The sequence below is a fragment of the Trypanosoma theileri genome, assembly GCF_002087225.1.
Source record: "Trypanosoma theileri isolate Edinburgh chromosome Unknown TM35_Tth_38_V1, whole genome shotgun sequence".
Lineage (NCBI taxonomy): Eukaryota > Euglenozoa > Kinetoplastea > Trypanosomatida > Trypanosomatidae > Trypanosoma > Trypanosoma theileri.
In genome coordinates, this window is record NW_021639880.1 from 236,798 (window position 1) to 253,947 (window position 17,150).

The 17,150-nt window shown below is 45.6% G+C and overlaps 11 protein-coding genes across 11 annotated transcripts; 6 read left to right on the forward strand and 5 right to left on the reverse strand.

Annotated features, from left to right (window-relative positions):
- Nucleotides 1–3,814: 3,814 nt before the first annotated feature.
- TM35_000381750 (uncharacterized protein) lies at nucleotides 3,815–4,117 on the reverse strand (the record flags this gene model as incomplete). Its single annotated transcript, XM_029029589.1, has 1 exon — nucleotides 3,815–4,117. One exon carries the CDS (start codon nucleotides 4,115–4,117, stop codon nucleotides 3,815–3,817), a length of 303 nt encoding a protein of 100 aa, XP_028879166.1.
- Nucleotides 4,118–4,986: 869 nt separating this feature from the next.
- Nucleotides 4,987–5,658, reverse strand: TM35_000381760 (uncharacterized protein; the record flags this gene model as incomplete). The annotated part of the gene is made up of 1 exon (XM_029029590.1): nucleotides 4,987–5,658. The coding sequence occupies one exon, from the start codon at nucleotides 5,656–5,658 to the stop codon at nucleotides 4,987–4,989; it is 672 nt and encodes a 223-aa protein (XP_028879167.1).
- Nucleotides 5,659–5,845: 187 nt separating this feature from the next.
- Nucleotides 5,846–6,229, reverse strand: TM35_000381770 (uncharacterized protein; the record flags this gene model as incomplete). The annotated part of the gene is made up of 1 exon (XM_029029591.1): nucleotides 5,846–6,229. One exon carries the CDS (start codon nucleotides 6,227–6,229, stop codon nucleotides 5,846–5,848), a length of 384 nt encoding a protein of 127 aa, XP_028879168.1.
- Nucleotides 6,230–6,674: 445 nt separating this feature from the next.
- TM35_000381780 (uncharacterized protein) lies at nucleotides 6,675–7,439 on the reverse strand (the record flags this gene model as incomplete). Its single annotated transcript, XM_029029592.1, has 1 exon — nucleotides 6,675–7,439. The coding sequence occupies one exon, from the start codon at nucleotides 7,437–7,439 to the stop codon at nucleotides 6,675–6,677; it is 765 nt and encodes a 254-aa protein (XP_028879169.1).
- A 985-nt stretch (nucleotides 7,440–8,424) lies between these two features.
- On the reverse strand, nucleotides 8,425–8,724 carry TM35_000381790 (uncharacterized protein; the record flags this gene model as incomplete). Its single annotated transcript, XM_029029593.1, has 1 exon — nucleotides 8,425–8,724. One exon carries the CDS (start codon nucleotides 8,722–8,724, stop codon nucleotides 8,425–8,427), a length of 300 nt encoding a protein of 99 aa, XP_028879170.1.
- A 1,649-nt stretch (nucleotides 8,725–10,373) lies between these two features.
- TM35_000381800 (uncharacterized protein) lies at nucleotides 10,374–10,787 on the forward strand (the record flags this gene model as incomplete). The annotated part of the gene is made up of 1 exon (XM_029029594.1): nucleotides 10,374–10,787. The coding sequence occupies one exon, from the start codon at nucleotides 10,374–10,376 to the stop codon at nucleotides 10,785–10,787; it is 414 nt and encodes a 137-aa protein (XP_028879171.1).
- A 1,418-nt stretch (nucleotides 10,788–12,205) lies between these two features.
- TM35_000381810 (uncharacterized protein) lies at nucleotides 12,206–12,589 on the forward strand (the record flags this gene model as incomplete). The annotated part of the gene is made up of 1 exon (XM_029029595.1): nucleotides 12,206–12,589. One exon carries the CDS (start codon nucleotides 12,206–12,208, stop codon nucleotides 12,587–12,589), a length of 384 nt encoding a protein of 127 aa, XP_028879172.1.
- An 807-nt stretch (nucleotides 12,590–13,396) lies between these two features.
- On the forward strand, nucleotides 13,397–13,819 carry TM35_000381820 (uncharacterized protein; the record flags this gene model as incomplete). The annotated part of the gene is made up of 1 exon (XM_029029596.1): nucleotides 13,397–13,819. The coding sequence occupies one exon, from the start codon at nucleotides 13,397–13,399 to the stop codon at nucleotides 13,817–13,819; it is 423 nt and encodes a 140-aa protein (XP_028879173.1).
- A 773-nt stretch (nucleotides 13,820–14,592) lies between these two features.
- TM35_000381830 (uncharacterized protein) lies at nucleotides 14,593–14,955 on the forward strand (the record flags this gene model as incomplete). The annotated part of the gene is made up of 1 exon (XM_029029597.1): nucleotides 14,593–14,955. One exon carries the CDS (start codon nucleotides 14,593–14,595, stop codon nucleotides 14,953–14,955), a length of 363 nt encoding a protein of 120 aa, XP_028879174.1.
- Nucleotides 14,956–15,145: 190 nt separating this feature from the next.
- TM35_000381840 (putative protein phosphatase 1, regulatory subunit,putative) lies at nucleotides 15,146–16,351 on the forward strand (the record flags this gene model as incomplete). The annotated part of the gene is made up of 1 exon (XM_029029598.1): nucleotides 15,146–16,351. One exon carries the CDS (start codon nucleotides 15,146–15,148, stop codon nucleotides 16,349–16,351), a length of 1,206 nt encoding a protein of 401 aa, XP_028879175.1.
- Nucleotides 16,352–16,636: 285 nt separating this feature from the next.
- TM35_000381850 (prefoldin subunit) lies at nucleotides 16,637–17,062 on the forward strand (the record flags this gene model as incomplete). Its single annotated transcript, XM_029029599.1, has 1 exon — nucleotides 16,637–17,062. One exon carries the CDS (start codon nucleotides 16,637–16,639, stop codon nucleotides 17,060–17,062), a length of 426 nt encoding a protein of 141 aa, XP_028879176.1.
- Nucleotides 17,063–17,150: the final 88 nt, after the last annotated feature.

Consider the following 17,150-nt stretch of genomic DNA (forward strand, 5'->3'; position numbering starts at 1 on the left):
CATCACTTTTTAATACCAATGATATCCCCCATAAAGACCAAGGAATAATAATAAGTCCTGCAGTAGTAAAAAACATTACTAAGCCTTTCTAATCTTTATTTATAAGACATCCTTCCTACTTTGGCCAAACTCCGCTGGGCAAATTAACAGAAAGAAACGAAAAAAAATCTATGAGGTGCGAATTCATTCTGCACAACCAGTCTTTGACATGAAGAATAAAGAAAAGACACTAAACATGATATTCTCTTTTCTTCCGGAGGACTATCCCGAGAAGAGTTATGAAATGGCAGATTCTAAGGTTCCTTTTCCTCTCTAGACCACTCCGCCCACCTTTGCAATTTTAACCCCCTTTCGCCAAGCCCACCACCGGCAAAGGAACACCACGTGACAAACCGTCTGTCGGGTTGTCGCGCTATTTTTCTCGCGTGGCCGTGCTATCCATTTCTTTGGTGTTTCTCCTGAGGTTTTACTTCAATGGCAGAAAACGGCGTGGCTTAGGAACCTGTTTCTAATGATGGGGCATCCGTTATTACCCTCCGTATTTCGCAAAAGAGCCGCGTCCGTTACGGGAATGACTCTTGAATTTTTTCTCGGACGCTAGTATGGGTTTAATCCGAGCGAAGACCAAATGTGTTAGAAACAACAGAAAAACTCCCCGTCCAAGCAGGATACAATCTAACCAATATCAAGTACCGCTACCTGAACTGGCTGTAGAGGGGTTCTACTTTCTTCGTTTACTGATGCAATTTGTGTGCGCTTATGCCGAAGATGTATGATCGTACTATGACCTCTTTTTATCTTTTCCTTTTCGGGAGGAATCCAAGACTCGAAACCAGTATGAAAAACCTTTATCACATCAACGCCAACATCGAAGAAACGTTTGTGAGCAATGCCGTGTGGTGGCAAGATATCAAGCCATTTCCTGCGGGAGGTCGAACGGATTCACATGTTTTGCGAGCTGCGTGATCGCGTGCGGATTCATGCTGTGGACCTCAATCAATTCTGCCACATGCCTCAATGCACCGCACTTGTTCGAATGAGCAGTGCCACCATATGAAGCCAGAATACGTTCCACGTTGTTGGTTGTCAAATGTGTGGGATACTCTTATGGGCGCAAAGCGGCCGGCAGTCGTATGGGAGCAAACGCGCCCTTGCCCTGCGTCTTTTTTTATAAAGCGGGAGGCTTGATGGGGATCCATTTTAACTGTTTTTGTAACCTCGGCCCCATCCAAAATCACAGCTCCGACCCCCGAGCTGCAGAAAGTTCGTTTTCGTCAAAGTTACGATTTCCGACCATCGAATCGCTGTGATCTGCGGCAAGCGGAACGCTGTTTGATCCTTCTAATTCGTGCGCGACTGAAATGCTCTAGCCCTTCTAGTGCTATGATGATGCTCTGTCCTGGTTTAATCTCTGAATGCGCCGCCATCTCCTGCAATCCCATTCTCAGCATGTCCATGGGCGTTGTGCCCTCACATATCACGACCCTCAGCATTCGTGCCTACTGTAAAATTGGCTATGGGTCCAAACCGTTTGCGGTGATGAAAGCTATTGCGCTCTCCTCTTTCATCGGTTTCCCGTGGGCTCGGCAAAACGTTTCAAACCGCCCTGCCAACGAGTCTCTCCGTTGTCACATCGATGGTGTCCCGCATCTTGCTCGCGTTGGCGTTTGCTATCCGCGTATATTTTTTCCTAAATGGGAGATGCCGGGGTTTCGCCGCACCAAAGCGGAACGCTGCTGGTGGGCAATGTGGAACCCCTGGGCCTTCGATTAAGAGATGCCGCACGCATAAAAGGGTGAAAACGAGGCCCTGCGGCCCTTCGAAGCGAACCGGCGGGGACTTTGTCAATCGGGACTGCCCCTCCCCACATTCACTAACGACAGGAAGCAGCCCCTCAAAAGTTTTTTGAGTACCACGTTTGGTTATGGGTGTCGTGGCGTGGCCCATTGTTTTCGGCAACCGCACATTGCACACGGATGTCGAATGGCCAAAAAGCTTACAACGCAAGAAAACAAGGCTCTTGACACCCCGTTCCTGGCCAAGCAAAGGCCGCGTTGCCTTTACGAAAACGCCGGCGCCGTTTCAAGCCGTATAAAGCCACGACAGCGCAAGCGACTTTGCGAAAGAAAAATTCCCATCCTATAATAAAGCGGTACGAAAATTAGCCGACGCTTTTTCACCCTAACCCATTATAAACGGAAACGGGTGGACTGTTTCCTGAATTAACTTCGTTTAATCATAAAGGGTTTCAAAGGTTCCTTAACCTCTATAGGCTTTTGCCTCCGATAATCAAACCCACTTCGCAAAGTTACTTCCAGAGCTGAAATTTCCCTATTGTGCAGTCTGGGGCCCAAGCGGCGAGATCATCTTTTTTTTTTCCCTCTTCTGTTATATCCGCCCCTCCTTCATCTCCTTCCTTGTTCTCGCCGCCGCCGCCGTGCCTGAACGGCACACCCCCGCCATTCTGCGGTAGCGGCGGGCGGCGCCCGATTCCCAACCCCACCAAACGAGGGCGCCCCTGGTTTCAGATGGCCGTTAGTTTTCTTACCGGCCCCCTTCTCCCGAGGGCCCGATGCCGCCCGCGAAAAGAAGCGATTCCCGCCATCGGATCCGCCTGCCCGTCCGTTTTTTCTTTTGGGCTGACTTTGGGGAACGTTTTGCGCGAGTTTTTCAAGCGCAGAAGTCAGCCTCTATAATTCCCATTGCCTGGCGGTTGGCTGTTGGCCCAACCTTTGCCAATCCCGATTCGCCTTTCCCATCGGCCCTTAAAGGCATCACGCTGGCTGTTGATCTTCGCCTTGCTCTGACGAATAAGGCCCTCATCTTCGGTAAACGCACCCGCAAGCGATGAAATATTTTGGTGCTCCAATGCCGCCCTCTGCTCCCAAGCAAATCCCATTTCTCTTAAAATTCATGCATATCTTGAGCGCAATCTTTGTTTAACGCACCCCTCTGGGCAGCAGGCGCGCCTTGCTCAGAACAAACGTTTTTAATTTCTGAAAGGAGGGGAAAAAAAATGGTTCTCAAAACTTGGGCCAATTGGTGGTCTGCGCACCTGCCACCCGGTTAAACTTGGAAGAATGCAGCCAAACTTTTCAATGCGCGCCGTCATCTAAACAGAGTCCCTGTTCGGTAATAGTAGTGAGGACCTCACATTTTGAAGCAGAAAGCCCGTTAATTAAGTTCAAAACCACCTTTGTAGGTCTATTTTTGGTCTGTGTGACATTCCAAACGCCTCTGCAGATTAACCCTCCGATCAAAAGACCACGGGATCAAAGCCATACTTGTAAATAGTATGCTTGAATATTCTTAGCATTACTTCTACCAAAAACAAGAAAACAGAAGAACAAAGAAAACCATGTATTTGACCTCCACGAATTGGAACCCCATGATATATATAAAAAAAAAATTGTATTTTACCAGACAGTTATACTATTGAAAAAACATCCTAAGAACTAACGAAAAGGAAGTGCTGAGAAGTCCCTTTTAGCCTGATTCCCGCTCTCCCCTTCGCAAGTTCCACCACTTCGCTAAGTCCGATTGCTTGATAAATTTACCTCTCGATATGCCGTTCGCCGGGTTCTGCTCTGAAACTACGTAGCTCCACTTTGCTGTTATGCCGTATGAGTGCAAAACTCTATCTATGGCGTTGGCTTCCTTCAGTAACGCCTGTGAATGCGTGTTTCCTTTTTGCATAATGTTCATAACCGTTGTATTGTCAACGCGAATATCCAACGGACCCGTCAAATGCGGTTTAAATCATCGTAAAGCGAGATGAACGGCGCGTGCCTCTGTTTGGGATATCATGTAGGGTCTATGCTCCCACGCACCACCGGCTGCCAAAACTTCTCCTGAATTGTTGAATAATAACGCTCCCCATCCGTACATGGAGGCGTTTGTTACCAGTGTTGCCGTGGAGGGAAACATCTGTGGTGTATGAACCGGTTCGTTTGTTAACAGTGTGTTGAGCCAACTGTGACCAATGTCTTTGACAGTAGCCGACAAATTTGCCGGGTCTTGTGGCTTTATTTAAACGTGACAAACGTCGACGTACAATTTGTAGAGAGAAATAATAAGGGAAAAGGGATTCTCCCCTTACCCCTCCCGCATACATCATACGCGATACTGTACTCTCCAATTCTTAGACTCTCGGGTTATCTAGAGAAGGTGCCTACCGCAACCTCTTCAGTGTTTTCTCACTTAAAGAAACCGTGTTGTTCTTGTGATTGAAATGTACCCTATAAAATCATATTCCTTTGTATTTAGCTGCTGTTCCCCGATGGTGGCACCTCAGTGTTGCATGTTATGTAACATTTGCAGCCCCCAAGCCTCCACCTTTTTGTGTGGACCACTTATTCGGATATTATCAATCCAAACATGTATTTTTAAATCTTTGGGTATCACATACTGTGGTATTACCACTTCCGGATCACCATCCAGAACTCTTGTAATGGTATTTAAAATCTTTGGACTACATTTATAACCCATAGGAAGGCGAGTGAACTCAACGAGTTCCACTGATTCCGTACGGCAACGAAAACTTGCGCGTATGTTAAATGGCAGAGCCACCTGGAAAAATGATGCCTTTAAATCAAATAACGTTGCAGTTTCGCCGCAAACTGCATCCAGGTATTGGGAAATGTGTCCTAGAGGAACATCAGCCTCATAATCATCCTTCTCATTTTTTTCCCGTGGTCACGCGATAAATCGCCTTCTCTGCCCGGAGGGTTCGCCCCCCACCACCGTAAACGGTACTGCCCATCCCGTGGTTGGGTGTGATGAAGCTGTGCAAATAATTCCTGCTTCCTTCATACGCTGCGCATCAGCGCTGTTGATTCTTAAATTGGATTCCCTCCTTCTGGTGTGCAACTCGGGTTTCTGCATAATCTGCCACACCTCGTCCCAACGCCTCCCGGCACTATTATTCAGGCGTTCTCTAATCCAATGGGTGGACAGTGTTCCGACGTCTATTTGTTGCAACGGTAATCATGCTTCTTCATCGCTCGTTGCCACTCTGGTGCGGTGTGATCGTCGCAGAATATTGTGCCCTTTGAAGGGGACGCCAAAATGTTGTGTTGCGGTTTCTGGTGTGTCCCATTGTTCCGCTGCCCATTTTCCCAATTCTCTTAAATTAATGATGTGAGGTGTGCCGATTCGTTTAATGTTGCGGCTCAATGGCCTAGATATCACACCGTGCTGCGTGGGAGTTCCATTGGATCTGCATGTTTCCCTAACTGTGTTAATAACCGTGGGTCGAGATCGTGTTCGACCACTGCTGCCGCGGCGTGGGCCAAAGCTCCTCTCTTTACGGAGCGAGCCGTCATTCCGTATGGCCGAAGAATATTTTCCATATCTTTTGTGGTTATTGTGGTTAACTTTTCGTCGCTTGCCATTCCTTTTATGGTTGCTCTGACGCGTTGTGCGTCTGCTCCTTGAATTACCACGTACCCCGCTGCCCTGTGCGGGTCGCTCTTGAAAGTCTTTGGCGGCGCTCCCCAATCCACTATTATGGCATTGGGATCTTGCTCGTGCGGTACGAAATTTTGTTTCTGAAACTTTGTTATTTCTCCCCATCGAGTGGCTGTAACCCAAGACAGGCGTAGTGCTACTAGATCTGTTTCCAATGGAAGAGTATCGATTATCATATCCAATTCCCATCTTAACATTGGACGTGCTTGTTTTATCGGGTCCTGCGCTGCCGTCTTCTGTAAACCCATCAAAAACATTTGAGCGGGTATTCTGGCCGATGCCAGCATGGTAATTAGTGTGCGCGTATATTGAATCGTGCTGCTCTTTGCCAGTTGTAAACTTACTATAAATAGTGGGATGTTTTCTTTCTGTACCTCTAAATTGTTTTTTTGTAGTGAACTCTATGAACCGGCGCATTATTGAACCTCGCTGTTCCCATGTTGTATGGGTCCACATATGTTTCGCGATGCGGTTGGCCTCTGATGCCAACGCCACGATGTACGGATCGTTGGTTCTTGCTGGAATCAATGTTACCTCGTTTATTGAAGTCGTACCCTGGGGGAGTGTACCTGATGGGAAAACCTCTTGTAGTTCTTGTAATTTCTCGTGTTTGTTTTGATGTTGCGTATTTACTGTTAAAACTTTTTGTATACCCGTTTGAATATGGGAACGGAAGAAAACCACGGTGTTGAGTGGACGCGTCCATTCCTGAAAATTGTTCTTCTTTACGTATCGTATTTGTCCGGCCCCCGGTTTTCATTGTTTCCGGGACCGATAATCGTTTTTTGGTGTATATGTTTCTTTCTGTAAATTTACACGGCACGTCATGCTGTAGTGCCCGATGCGACCGCATCTGTAACAGCGTGCCTTACTGGGTGGTGGTGCAGAATGTTTCCGCCTTATCTTAGCAGCGGCCTGCAAAAATGGGTCTTCTTTTAGTTGAGGCTCTTCCATAACTTGCCTGCGTCTGGTTACCTTTAGTCCTGGGTTATCTTTTACCGTTTGTATTACCCTGAGTTGTGTGCATACCTGTCGTCCCATTTGGATCAGCTGTGCTGATATCCCCTCGTTGCGAACGGAGTCCAGCCATTGTACAAAATTATTCCATACATCATTAAAAAATAAACCGGGGTTAACTGGCCTGGGAAAAAGTCGCTGGTAGGCAGCCGGCAATTCGCTGGGTGATGCATCCATCAAAAACTCCATTAGTCCTTCAAATGTCCGTATTTTTTCTTCAGGCCGGCAGCTTTCGGTCCAAATTGGTTGTCGTAATTCCTGTATTCCGCGAATGCCCATCTTCGGCCGTTCCTCCGTAGTCGGTAAAGCCGGTTCCGACTTCCATGCCCAACTTGATAAATTTCTCCCTTTTTTTGTGGGGGTACTTTTGGTGCGGTTATATGGCTTGTATCCGGAACGCTCTGTTGTCCCTTTTCGTTTAATTTTTCAAGCGCCGCCTCTAGTTGAGACTGCGTCGCTGTATGCTGATTTCGCAGCCGCCGCAATTCCTTCAGCGTTTGGTTGCATAGTACGCGGGATGCCGCCAACTGTGCCTGTGTGTTTTGCCAGTTGCGCTTGCGTTTTTTGCAATTGCTTCTGCGTCTCAGCCTGTTGCATTTTCGCGAGGGGGCCTCCTGATAAATCTGTGCCATTTGGTTCTGCAACTCCTGGAGTTGTATATTTGCGTTTTGTTGTACACTAAAGTCTTCGTGTTCTAACTGTGCTTGTGCGCGGTCATACTCATAATGTATCTTTGTAGCTTCCTCTCTCAGTGCTGCCCATTCTGCACTGAATAAATTGTATGTCGTCTCGAAAACATGTAGAAAGTTTTGATTCCGAGGCATTGTAAAGTTAATAATGGAAGGGCACAAGGCCTCCCAGTCCATAAAGTCTTCTTGTCCTATTTTTACTTTAAGTGTATCATCGCCGTCTAAAATCAGAAGGCCATCTATGTGAAAACTGTATTGCGGCATATCCGCTGGTCTTAAAGGAAAATGATGTTGGTCCAAATTGGCGCACGAAATCTTGGAAAGCCTTGGCGCAAATCCGCCACTCTAATGCTGTAAATATCGGATTGGTTGTAGTTATCATTTTCCTTACTTAAAAACTTACTTTTCAGAAACTTACGATTGACAGAACTGTAGGATTGGAAAAAAACACTCTTTTACCCAAATGTTAAAACTCCAGTACAGAATTTGTTCACTAAAAACAGTAAGACTCGATCATTCTTTTCGCAAGCTGACAAAAAAAAAAACTTATATTCTTTCTAGTCCTTCAAGCGGTGCTCCCTCTGGCCCCGCCTTGCCCAAAGTAAAGAAAAAGATTACAAACACCCACAAAGCATTGACTGCAACAGGCCAACTCCAGATGCATATTCTTTCCGAAACCTCCTTTAAAACAAATTATGCCGAAAACTAGAAGGACGAAAGGATCACCAACAAAATCCTTTGAGAAAATAAATAAAAAACGCATTGTATTTGGAATCTTTCTGCTTTTGTACAGCTTTATTTTATTGCACTGCGGTATGAATATTATTGAGCAGATTAGTTTTCTGGTTTGAAGATTCAAGCCAAGACACCATTTTCTCACAAAGCCTTTTCTTTGGTGGGAAAGGATAAAATCTGAAAGTTTATTTTCTTAAGATGTTTTCTGCAGCCTATTTTGTTGGCAAACCAAGAATATTTGATCCTAAATTTCATGCGATCAGCTTGAGCTTCGCAAGAGTAAAAAATAATCTAAGCCTTACTGTCCCTCTAATAAAGATAAAGAAAAAAAAAGAGCAAGAATATTTTTCTTTACGTCTTGACCCTTACGTTCCCGCACCGGATATGTGTGGGCATCCCGATATTTTTTACCCCTGATGGCCGTTCCCCAACAAATGCTAGAACTGGCGAAATAGAAGTGCTGGGAAACCCTTTTAACCCGTTTCCTGCTCTACCCATCGCAAGTTGCACCCCTTTAGACGCTTCCATATTGCTGCAGTTTGAAATCCAGATACCCCGTCCGCAGTAAAGCCCTCCGATGCGACGCAACTGCGAGGAACTCATATTCCGTGCGAGCGCGAACTCTACGGTCTTGGCTTTCGCCGCCTACGGCTGTGAATGCGTGTTTCCTTTTGGCATAATGTACATTATCGTTGTGTTTTCTATGCGAATATCCGAGGGGCCAGTCAATCAGACGTATTTTAAAACCGTGTAATGCGAGATGAACGGCACGCACCTCCGCTTGGGGTATCATGTGTGGGGTGAATGCGCCCATGCACCACCTGCCGCCAAAACTTTCCCTGAATCCCTGAATAACAACGCCCTCCACCCGTATATGGATGTGTCCGTTACTAGCGTTGCGATGGATGACAACTGCTGTGGTGGGTGAACTGTCTCGTTTTCTAAAAATGTTTTGAGCCAATTCGCCTAATTTCCCTCACATTTGATGGTAAATTTGCCTGATCTTGTGGCCATAAAAAACCTCAATTTAAACATGACAATCGCCGACGCACTATTTTTAAGAAAAAATAATAAGGGAAAACAGATTCACCCCACACTCCTGCCGCGCACATCGCGTGCGATACTTTACCCTCCAATTCTTCAACTGTTGAGTGTTCCAATAATAATGCTTCTTGCAACTTCTTTCTCTTTTAGTTTAGGGAAACCTTGTTTTCCCTGTGGTTAAAGTGTACTCCTATGAAATCATATTCCTTTCTTTGAAAGTTTTTGTCATCCGTCATTCCTTTTACGATTGCTTTGACGCACCGTGCGCCTTCTTCACCGATTGCCGAATGCCTCGTGGCCCTGTTTGGATCGCCCCCGGATGTCTTGGGAAAGGGCTCCCCAATCCACTATTATGGCGTTTGAATCCCGACTTTTCGGTGTAAATTTTTCTCTCTGAAGTTTTTCTATTTCTCCCCGACGGTTGGCTGTAACCCAACCCAGCCGTAAAGCCAATCGATCCTTTTCCTCTGGCAGAATATCACTGGCCATGTCCGACCCCCATCTCAACATGGGGATTTCTTCTTTTATGTGGTGTCGGCGGCCGTTGGCTTTTCCAGCCCGCCGGAAACATTTGAGTTGGCGACCCCCTTGGCGCCATCATGGCGGTCGTTGTTCGCGTATATTGTAACGCGCTGTTTTTTTTTTTTTTTGAAATTTCAAACTTATGATAAATAACGGAATATCTTCTTCCTGAATCTGTAAATTGTTCTGCGCTGTAAACGCGATGGATCCTCTCATTGTTGCGGCTCGCTGTTCCCATACTGTTGAGGTCCACGTGCGTTTTGCGATGCGGTTGACCTCTGAAAACGACGCCGCGATGCACGGATCGTTAGGAGGAGTGGGTGTCATGGTAAAATTGTTAACGGCTGCCGTGCCGAGGGGGAAGCGTTATCGATGGGAAAGATCGCCCCCAATTTGTTGTTGTCGTACGTTTTGCTTTCGATTTGCTCCGCTGGCAATGATTTGTGGTGCGATTCAAAATTTTTGAGCGGGATAAATTCACGGTGTTGGGTGGGCGCGTCGGGCCGTGAGCGTCTCAATTCCGTTGGCGCCCCTTCCCTCTCCCCGGGCCCGGTGTTCGCTGTTTCTGGGTACGAATTTCGTTTTTGAGGTTCGTGAGGAACGCTTTGTTCTATGGCACGGTCGCCGGCACCTCCCTTTCAATGTGAAAAAAAAACTTCGTCTATGCATGTTTAATACATTACTTTATTGCCGCACGAAATGCCGATTCAAATTGTTTGGCGCATTGTTAAGTGGCCACATTCTCTCTTCTTCCGAAGTCCCTTAGGGGTTCGGTGGGATGTTGGTGGCGCGCCTTTCTGCGAGCCTGTCCAGGGCATTTCCTGCCTGCAGGAAGCGCGCCCGACTTTCTTTTCTTTTCGCTTTAAGACGCTTGCTCCCTAACTTTTGCAACTCATTATGGAGGAAGCGCGGAAGAACATACAGCAATTTCCAAAGCCCCACCCTTTTTCTGGTAGTGGTGATGTGGGGGTGATCGCTCCAACTGTTTTTCTGGTCTTGTGCGATGCGCCGCTGTACGGAAAAGAAGCGGCGCTTCCCCCCGGCCAAACCGCGGTGGCATTAGTTGAATTCCTTGGCAATGCCGGCCAACTCATCGCGGTGCCAAGGTCCAGTACTTCGTATTGTCGGAGGAAGCCAAGAGCCAGCGACGTTTTTCTTTTGGAATACCCGTTGGCCCTTAGGTTACGGCGTTATAAAGCACCGGGGCCAGCGGCATCGTGCTGGGGCAAAAATATATCCAAGAATGTCCTTGGGCACTTGCCGACGTGCTATCAGCAGTATCACCCGCACCAGGTTACTGCTGAGTGGTGATGTAGGGGAAAATCCCGGCCCTTCACTGCGCGGAATGCAGTGGAACTCAGCTGGGCTTACACAGGCCAAGAGGCTTGCTCTCCACAAAAACCCTTGTTAAAACCAGAAGTTCTACGCCAACCTAGACTTCCTCTCGCCCACTGCAGGGGTTTCCACGATAGACAGGGAAATACCAACAAAAGCGAACTCCAACCATTCACAAAATAAACCGGCAAAAACAAGAGACCTTCCGGCATTAGTCTGCTCCCCATGCGGTGGTCAATGTGTATGGGTAAATCAGGCCTAACTCTACACCGAATATCACGTCACGGGTATCACCCTACTCTCGCGCGAACACCAGCCAACGAGACGAATGAGAAGAAACAGCTCTGCATCTTTTGAGTTGCCCCACTCTTCATACACTGCGGGTTCAATTTGCGATAATTGATGATATACCCCTGAAGAAACTATGTTTTTCTAAGCGGTTAGCTCACTTCCTTATTTCGGTGGAGCGGAACTACACTGTGCCACAGTCTTCACAACCAAGAAAAACCCTACGCAGCTTACCTCCCCCTCTGTAAGACCTCCCCACCTCTCTAAAATCAGTGTCGAGCACGAATATGGAAACCTTGATAGAAGAGTAAGCTCAAGACGCCTGTCGCCGACCCAACAAGCAGAAAAACATCTGCGGCTTCATTGAGGCCAATCTTTCACAAAAAAACCGAAAAATAATAACAGAAAGGAGACTGAAGGACGGGTTCTGGGTAAGAACAGTAAGAGTTGAGAGATCTGGTAGGGTTTACTCGATCAGATTTCTCGTAGACTGGTTCTCTCGTATGGGAACGGGCTGCAAGAAAAATCATATTACAAGAGCTTGAGGATCCTATAAAATAAAGGGATCTTCTTCCTCTTCGGAGCCACTCGTAAGTCGGCAATTGGTCCTCTACAGCGGTAGTCGTGCAGACGTTCCATTAAAGTAAGGTCCATAAAGAAACGAAGAATGCAATAAAAAAAATTAGTTGGGTTGGAAATTTCAAAACGCCGGAATCCCCGAAAAAGCAACGTATGGTGGGATAGGTGTGGGGCTCGGTTTCCCTAATCCAACCAGGCAAAGAAATTGCTAGGGATGATGCCGCACAAATTTAACAGAAACGTTTCGGTTTAGGTTTTCTTGACCCCAGCTCTCGTGGGAAGGGTTGTGGCGCAAATATTCGTTTTGGAAATTTTAGTTTGGTGTGGTGGTTGCGTTTGCTTGTGGCGCGCCATCGGTGTACGACATCACAAGGTTTAGTGGTGTCACTAAAAAGCGTTATCCGGAGAATTTTTTTCTCAACGCACGTGTCGTATCGTATGGGGGTTCCTTTTTTTAGTTGCCAGTCGGTTTTTTTTTTTTTTTGCTTTCTGGCCTTGCCTCTTTGCTCGTTTTTTTTTTTGTCAACATGACTCAGTTGTGGCCTGCGGAGGTGTCCGCCGCCTTCTGTGAATGGGTTTGGCTGTGGCTCTGCGAATCCTTTGGGGTCCTTGTTTTCCTTCCATCTCCCTTCTGGGTATGGGCGCCGACATCAATTTCGCAAACGAAAAAAGGAATATTGAAATATCTCTTAAGAAGGGGTGGGGTCCAGATTTCCTTTACCCCAATTGGTTTCCCAAGCGGTGAAAAACCATACCTACCATTGGGGTGGCAGTGGTTTTTATTACATCGCTGCGCCGTGTTCCTCCCCAGGCGCTTGGCGAAGCAAAGTGCCATTATAAGGTTCGCTCAATGCCCCCGATGCGTGCCCCAAGGATCTTGTCTGATTCAATTTTTATCCAATATGGAATGACCCGTCCCGGTGTTGTATTATATTGGTGCCTTGGTGGTTGAAGGTGCACGTCACAGAATAAAACATTGCCAAACCTTGCCTTTTCCCTTCTCAGCACTAGATCCTGGACTCTGAAACCGCTTCGCCATGGCAAAACTCAATCGGGAAAAGGCATTAGGAAATAATGTGGGGGCCTAAATGTTTTTTTTTTTTTTTTTGTTAGGTAGGTCTTAACATTTTAGGAAATTACCTCCTTCAGAAAAAAATTCTTCTTAAACTTAGTTTTCTGGAGCGCCAAGAAAACCAACACAACCAGGTTATAAGGATATTAAAGGCCTTTTGCCTATCCAGTGGGATAATTAAATGATTTCCTTGGATCAGTTAATAGCGTAAAGGGCCCTATTAAGTCTTTTCCGGTCGCCCCGTTTGCTTTCGCAGATGCCGTTAGGAATTAAAGAGTGGTTGCACAAGTTCTTGGGCGCCTTTGTGGCCATCCCCATCCCCAATTGCAGCAGTTAACCGCCGTACAGTTCGTAAGGAACCCCGCTTTTGGCGAACGCGCCAGGATGCAGCCCTGCCGTTTCCAAGCGGAACGCCGGCCCAAACGCTCTTTAGCAAGGCGTTTTGGGTTGATCCCAACTTCGAACAGCAAGACGCGCAGGGTTAAGCGGTGACTTTGCCATTCGGGCCTTGGGCAAGGAAGGTGCGGCGGCGCTGGTTGAAAGAGTCCCCGAACCCCGCTCGTAAAGACCATCGGGGGGAAACGGGCGGCCAACGGAATTCCCTATCGTTTGGAGGGTCGCCTGGGTCATCGCCTGGCGCCTGGGAATGGCTCCGGGTTGTTTTTTTTTTTCCCGTTGTCGCTGTGCCGCTTGGGGTGTGTGCCTTTCTGCCTTCTGCCCGCCCGAGGTCCGAAGGCGCGGGAATCCACCCCAACATCCATGCCCATGGCGTTCTTTGCCGTCCGCATGGGGCTCAGATTTTCCTGCGGAAAGAATGGGGGCGGTTCCCCTCGGAAACGGCAGACCGAGGGGCCCCTTCCCGCCATTGGGTTGGTGGTTGTTTTATCGTGCCGCCGGGGATCGTTTTGGCGCTGGGCGGGGTGTCGGGCGCCAGGCCCGAAGTAATACTGATACAATTGGTGAATGTCAAGTGGCGGCATTGGGCCGATTAAACGGAAGGGCGTTGTTCGCCCAACGCTTCCGAAACCGGCAGGGCGATTGGCGGCGCCTTTTTGGGTGGGCAAAGTGAAAGCAAATGTTGGCGCGGCCTCGGTTTATGATTGGAACAAAATAAATAAGAGGGAAAGAAAACGAGACAGAACTTTCTACCCCACTCATCACCCACTTTCTCGCACCTCTCTGGTGTCTCAAGTGGGTTCTTTGCTAGTGTCGTAGCTCCTCTCAAAAAACAAAAAAAAGGTTGTGATCTCCTTTTTTTTTATGAAATGTGACGTGGGTGGTGGGTGAGAGAAACTTCAATGCCAATAGATGGAGAACTTGTGTCTCTTCTTTTTCTTTCTTTTTTTTTTTTTTCAGGTTTGCTTGCGCGGCAAACCTTTCTGATTCTAGAGCTGGGTTCGATGGTGTGCTTTGCCTGAGAAAGATTCTGGTTTGGTGACTGCATTTTATGGCACTCGCTTTTTAACCTATTATTATTTTTTTTTAAAAATAAAATCCTATTCTTTTGTGAGCTCTCTGCGGTGTTTGTAAGGAAATGGATGATTTGATTGGTTCTTCTTTGACTTGTTTCTTCTAGAGATAAGCATTTTCTTGGTAAAAGCCTCTGTTGCTGTTAATGGGTTGCTGTTTTCGTTTCTTGCCAGTGATACTATCTTTTTTTGGCCGATATAATAACCAGAAGAATGTCCCTCGGGTTTTTTTTTCTGAATTTTCTGATCAATGTGCAGTGTTTTTTCCTGAAGTATTGCTTTTGTATGATATTCTTTATTGTTTCACGGTTTCTTTTACTTTGTTTTTATTCTTCTTTTGTATTACTTTGTATAAGGGACGTGTTTTGGAATAATGGGGCGCGGTTTTGGAAGAGGGTCAAGGGCTGTTATTGTCACCCACTCGCAAGGTAAAACTGGAGGGACTAAAACTCCTCGTGGCCTTCGTGGATCAAGACAGATCAAACGCAAACGCTTTCAACAAAAACATGATGAACAGAAGAAGCTAGAAGAATCCATGGGGATGGGAGAGACAAAGGTAACCCAGAGGGAAAAACCCTTGGCACAGCAAGTGGCTGGAATTCAATTCGCTCATGTCGTAAATAAAAGACAGAAAGGTTTTAAACAGTTGCGAAGACAAATAATAGAAGGAGTACGTGACCTGCGCCGGCGACATGCTGAGAAGAAGAAAAGGCAAGCGAAGAAAAGTACCAAGTAGTCTGACTGTTAATGCGAGTAAAACCCTATGATGATTATCTCATACTTTTGTTATCGTTCTACACTAAAGATTCCTTTAAATAGGAGAATGTGAACATTAAAATTACCATAAGAAATTGATTTCTATCTTTTTTTTTTTTTTTTAAAATGCGTGTTTTCCATTTAGAACAAATAGGTTGTTTAAGATAAAAATGCCACAAGGTAATGCGTCTCTTGGTGAAGAAAATAATGAGAAAAAACAACTAAAGGAAAACTTAAAAAGAGGACTTCAGGCAATGTTCGCCGCACGAAATACAGGAGACCAGAAACATTCAGATGATGAGAGTGCAGATGATGAAAATCCACCACCTCAAAATCAAACGGAGCGTGATGCAGTAGCAGAAGCAGTACTTAATATATATACAAAGAGTAAAGTTATTGAAATCAACAACATTCGTTTGTTTTCTCTTGATGAAGTTGAGCTTGAGAAACTGACAGAATGTACATCTCTTTCGCTTCGAAAAAATCTTATCCATGAGTTATCTCCTCTTCCAGAAGATTTGGCTTCTCGTCTTGAAGAGTTAGATTTTTTTGACAACAAAATTCGTAAATTGAGAGACTTCTTTTCATGCGTAAAAACTCCAGGGGTCGAATCTATCAAGCGTGATGTGGTGAGTGCCTTCCCTCATCTTACTAAATTGGATTTGAGTTACAACCAAATACGAGAGATTAATGGGTTGGATCCTCTTGCACCGACATTAAAGGAGTTGTTTCTGGTAGAGAACAAAATAAAAGAAATAAAAAATTTGGACGCCCTCGTGAATTTAGAGTTGCTTGAATTGGGAGGCAATAGAATTCGTGAAATTGGTTCTGGTTTGGAAAAACTTACGAAATTGAAGCAGTTATGGCTTGGTAAAAATAAAATTACTGGAATTGGTACATCAATTCAAAAATTGGTGTCATTAGAAATTCTTAGCTTACAAGCCAATCGCATCACAAGTATTGAACCAGAAAACTTTCTGGGCCCCGATGGAAATCCTCATTTACGTGAGGTATACCTTTCGGAGAATGGATTAACGTCAATTCAAAACCTGGAGCGTCTTTCTGAGGTACGGATTATCGATCTTAGCTTTAATCCGATATCTTCTATAAATGCCGATGTAATTAATCCACAAACTATGCCACTTCTTGAAGAGTTTTGGCTCACTGATGGTAATATAGAAAACTGGGATGAAGTGGGAAAATTGAGCGCCTTTAAAAATACTTTGAAAACTGTATATCTTGAACGAAACCCTATTGAAGAAGACAAAAGGTACCGTGATAAGGTTTATATGTACCTTCCATTCTTGTTGCAGATTGATTCATGGCCAATTGTCAACAAAGGGGATTTAGAGTCTGATCGAAAGCGGAGAGCTTAGTGTGTTTAGTTATCACGGTAAATTTAAGTTTTTTTTTTTTTTTCGTTTTCTAAACTTTGTTGCACGTCATGCAGCAGAAGGGAGCGATTATGTCTCAGCCCATAGCAGTTTCTAAATGTATGGATGCTTTTGATAACTTTTTCTCTTGTTTACTGTTATGATTTTAAGAGACATATTCCTGTGGTTTTTTCTTTCCTGGTCCTTTTAAATATTCTTTTTTTTTCCCGTTTTTATTGGTTCTTGTAAGAAATCAGTCCACGCAAATAAATACGAAGCGTATACGCAATGCAGCAACAGCAACAGCTTCCACCCGAGATCAAAGCCATGAATGACCAGCTCCAGGTTATTCTTAAGGAAAATCAAGAGCTTGGCGGGAAGAAATCTAAGCTGATTGAAGCACGTCGCAAACTTGGTGCTCAGAAAACTGAAAATGAGATAGTGCGGGATGAAATGAACAAGCTAGAGCCTGACTCTAAAGTATACAAGCTCATTGGTCCTGCTCTTATCCTTCAAGACCAAAATGATGCCAAGGCAATCGTGAATAACCGTCTGGAATACATTAATGGGGAATTAAAAAGGACCGATGCCTCTATTGCTGAATTAGAGCGAAAGGAAAAGGATTCACAGCAGAGAGCTGGCGATTTGTTCCGTAAAATGCAGGCGAAACATGCTCAACTACAACAACAGCAGCAGCAACAACAACAGCGATAGCGATTCGCCCGAATAACTGGTAACTGTCCTTCTGTTAGGTAAAAGAAGGATTCTTCCTTTACTGAAAATAAATAGATTTTTTTTTTCT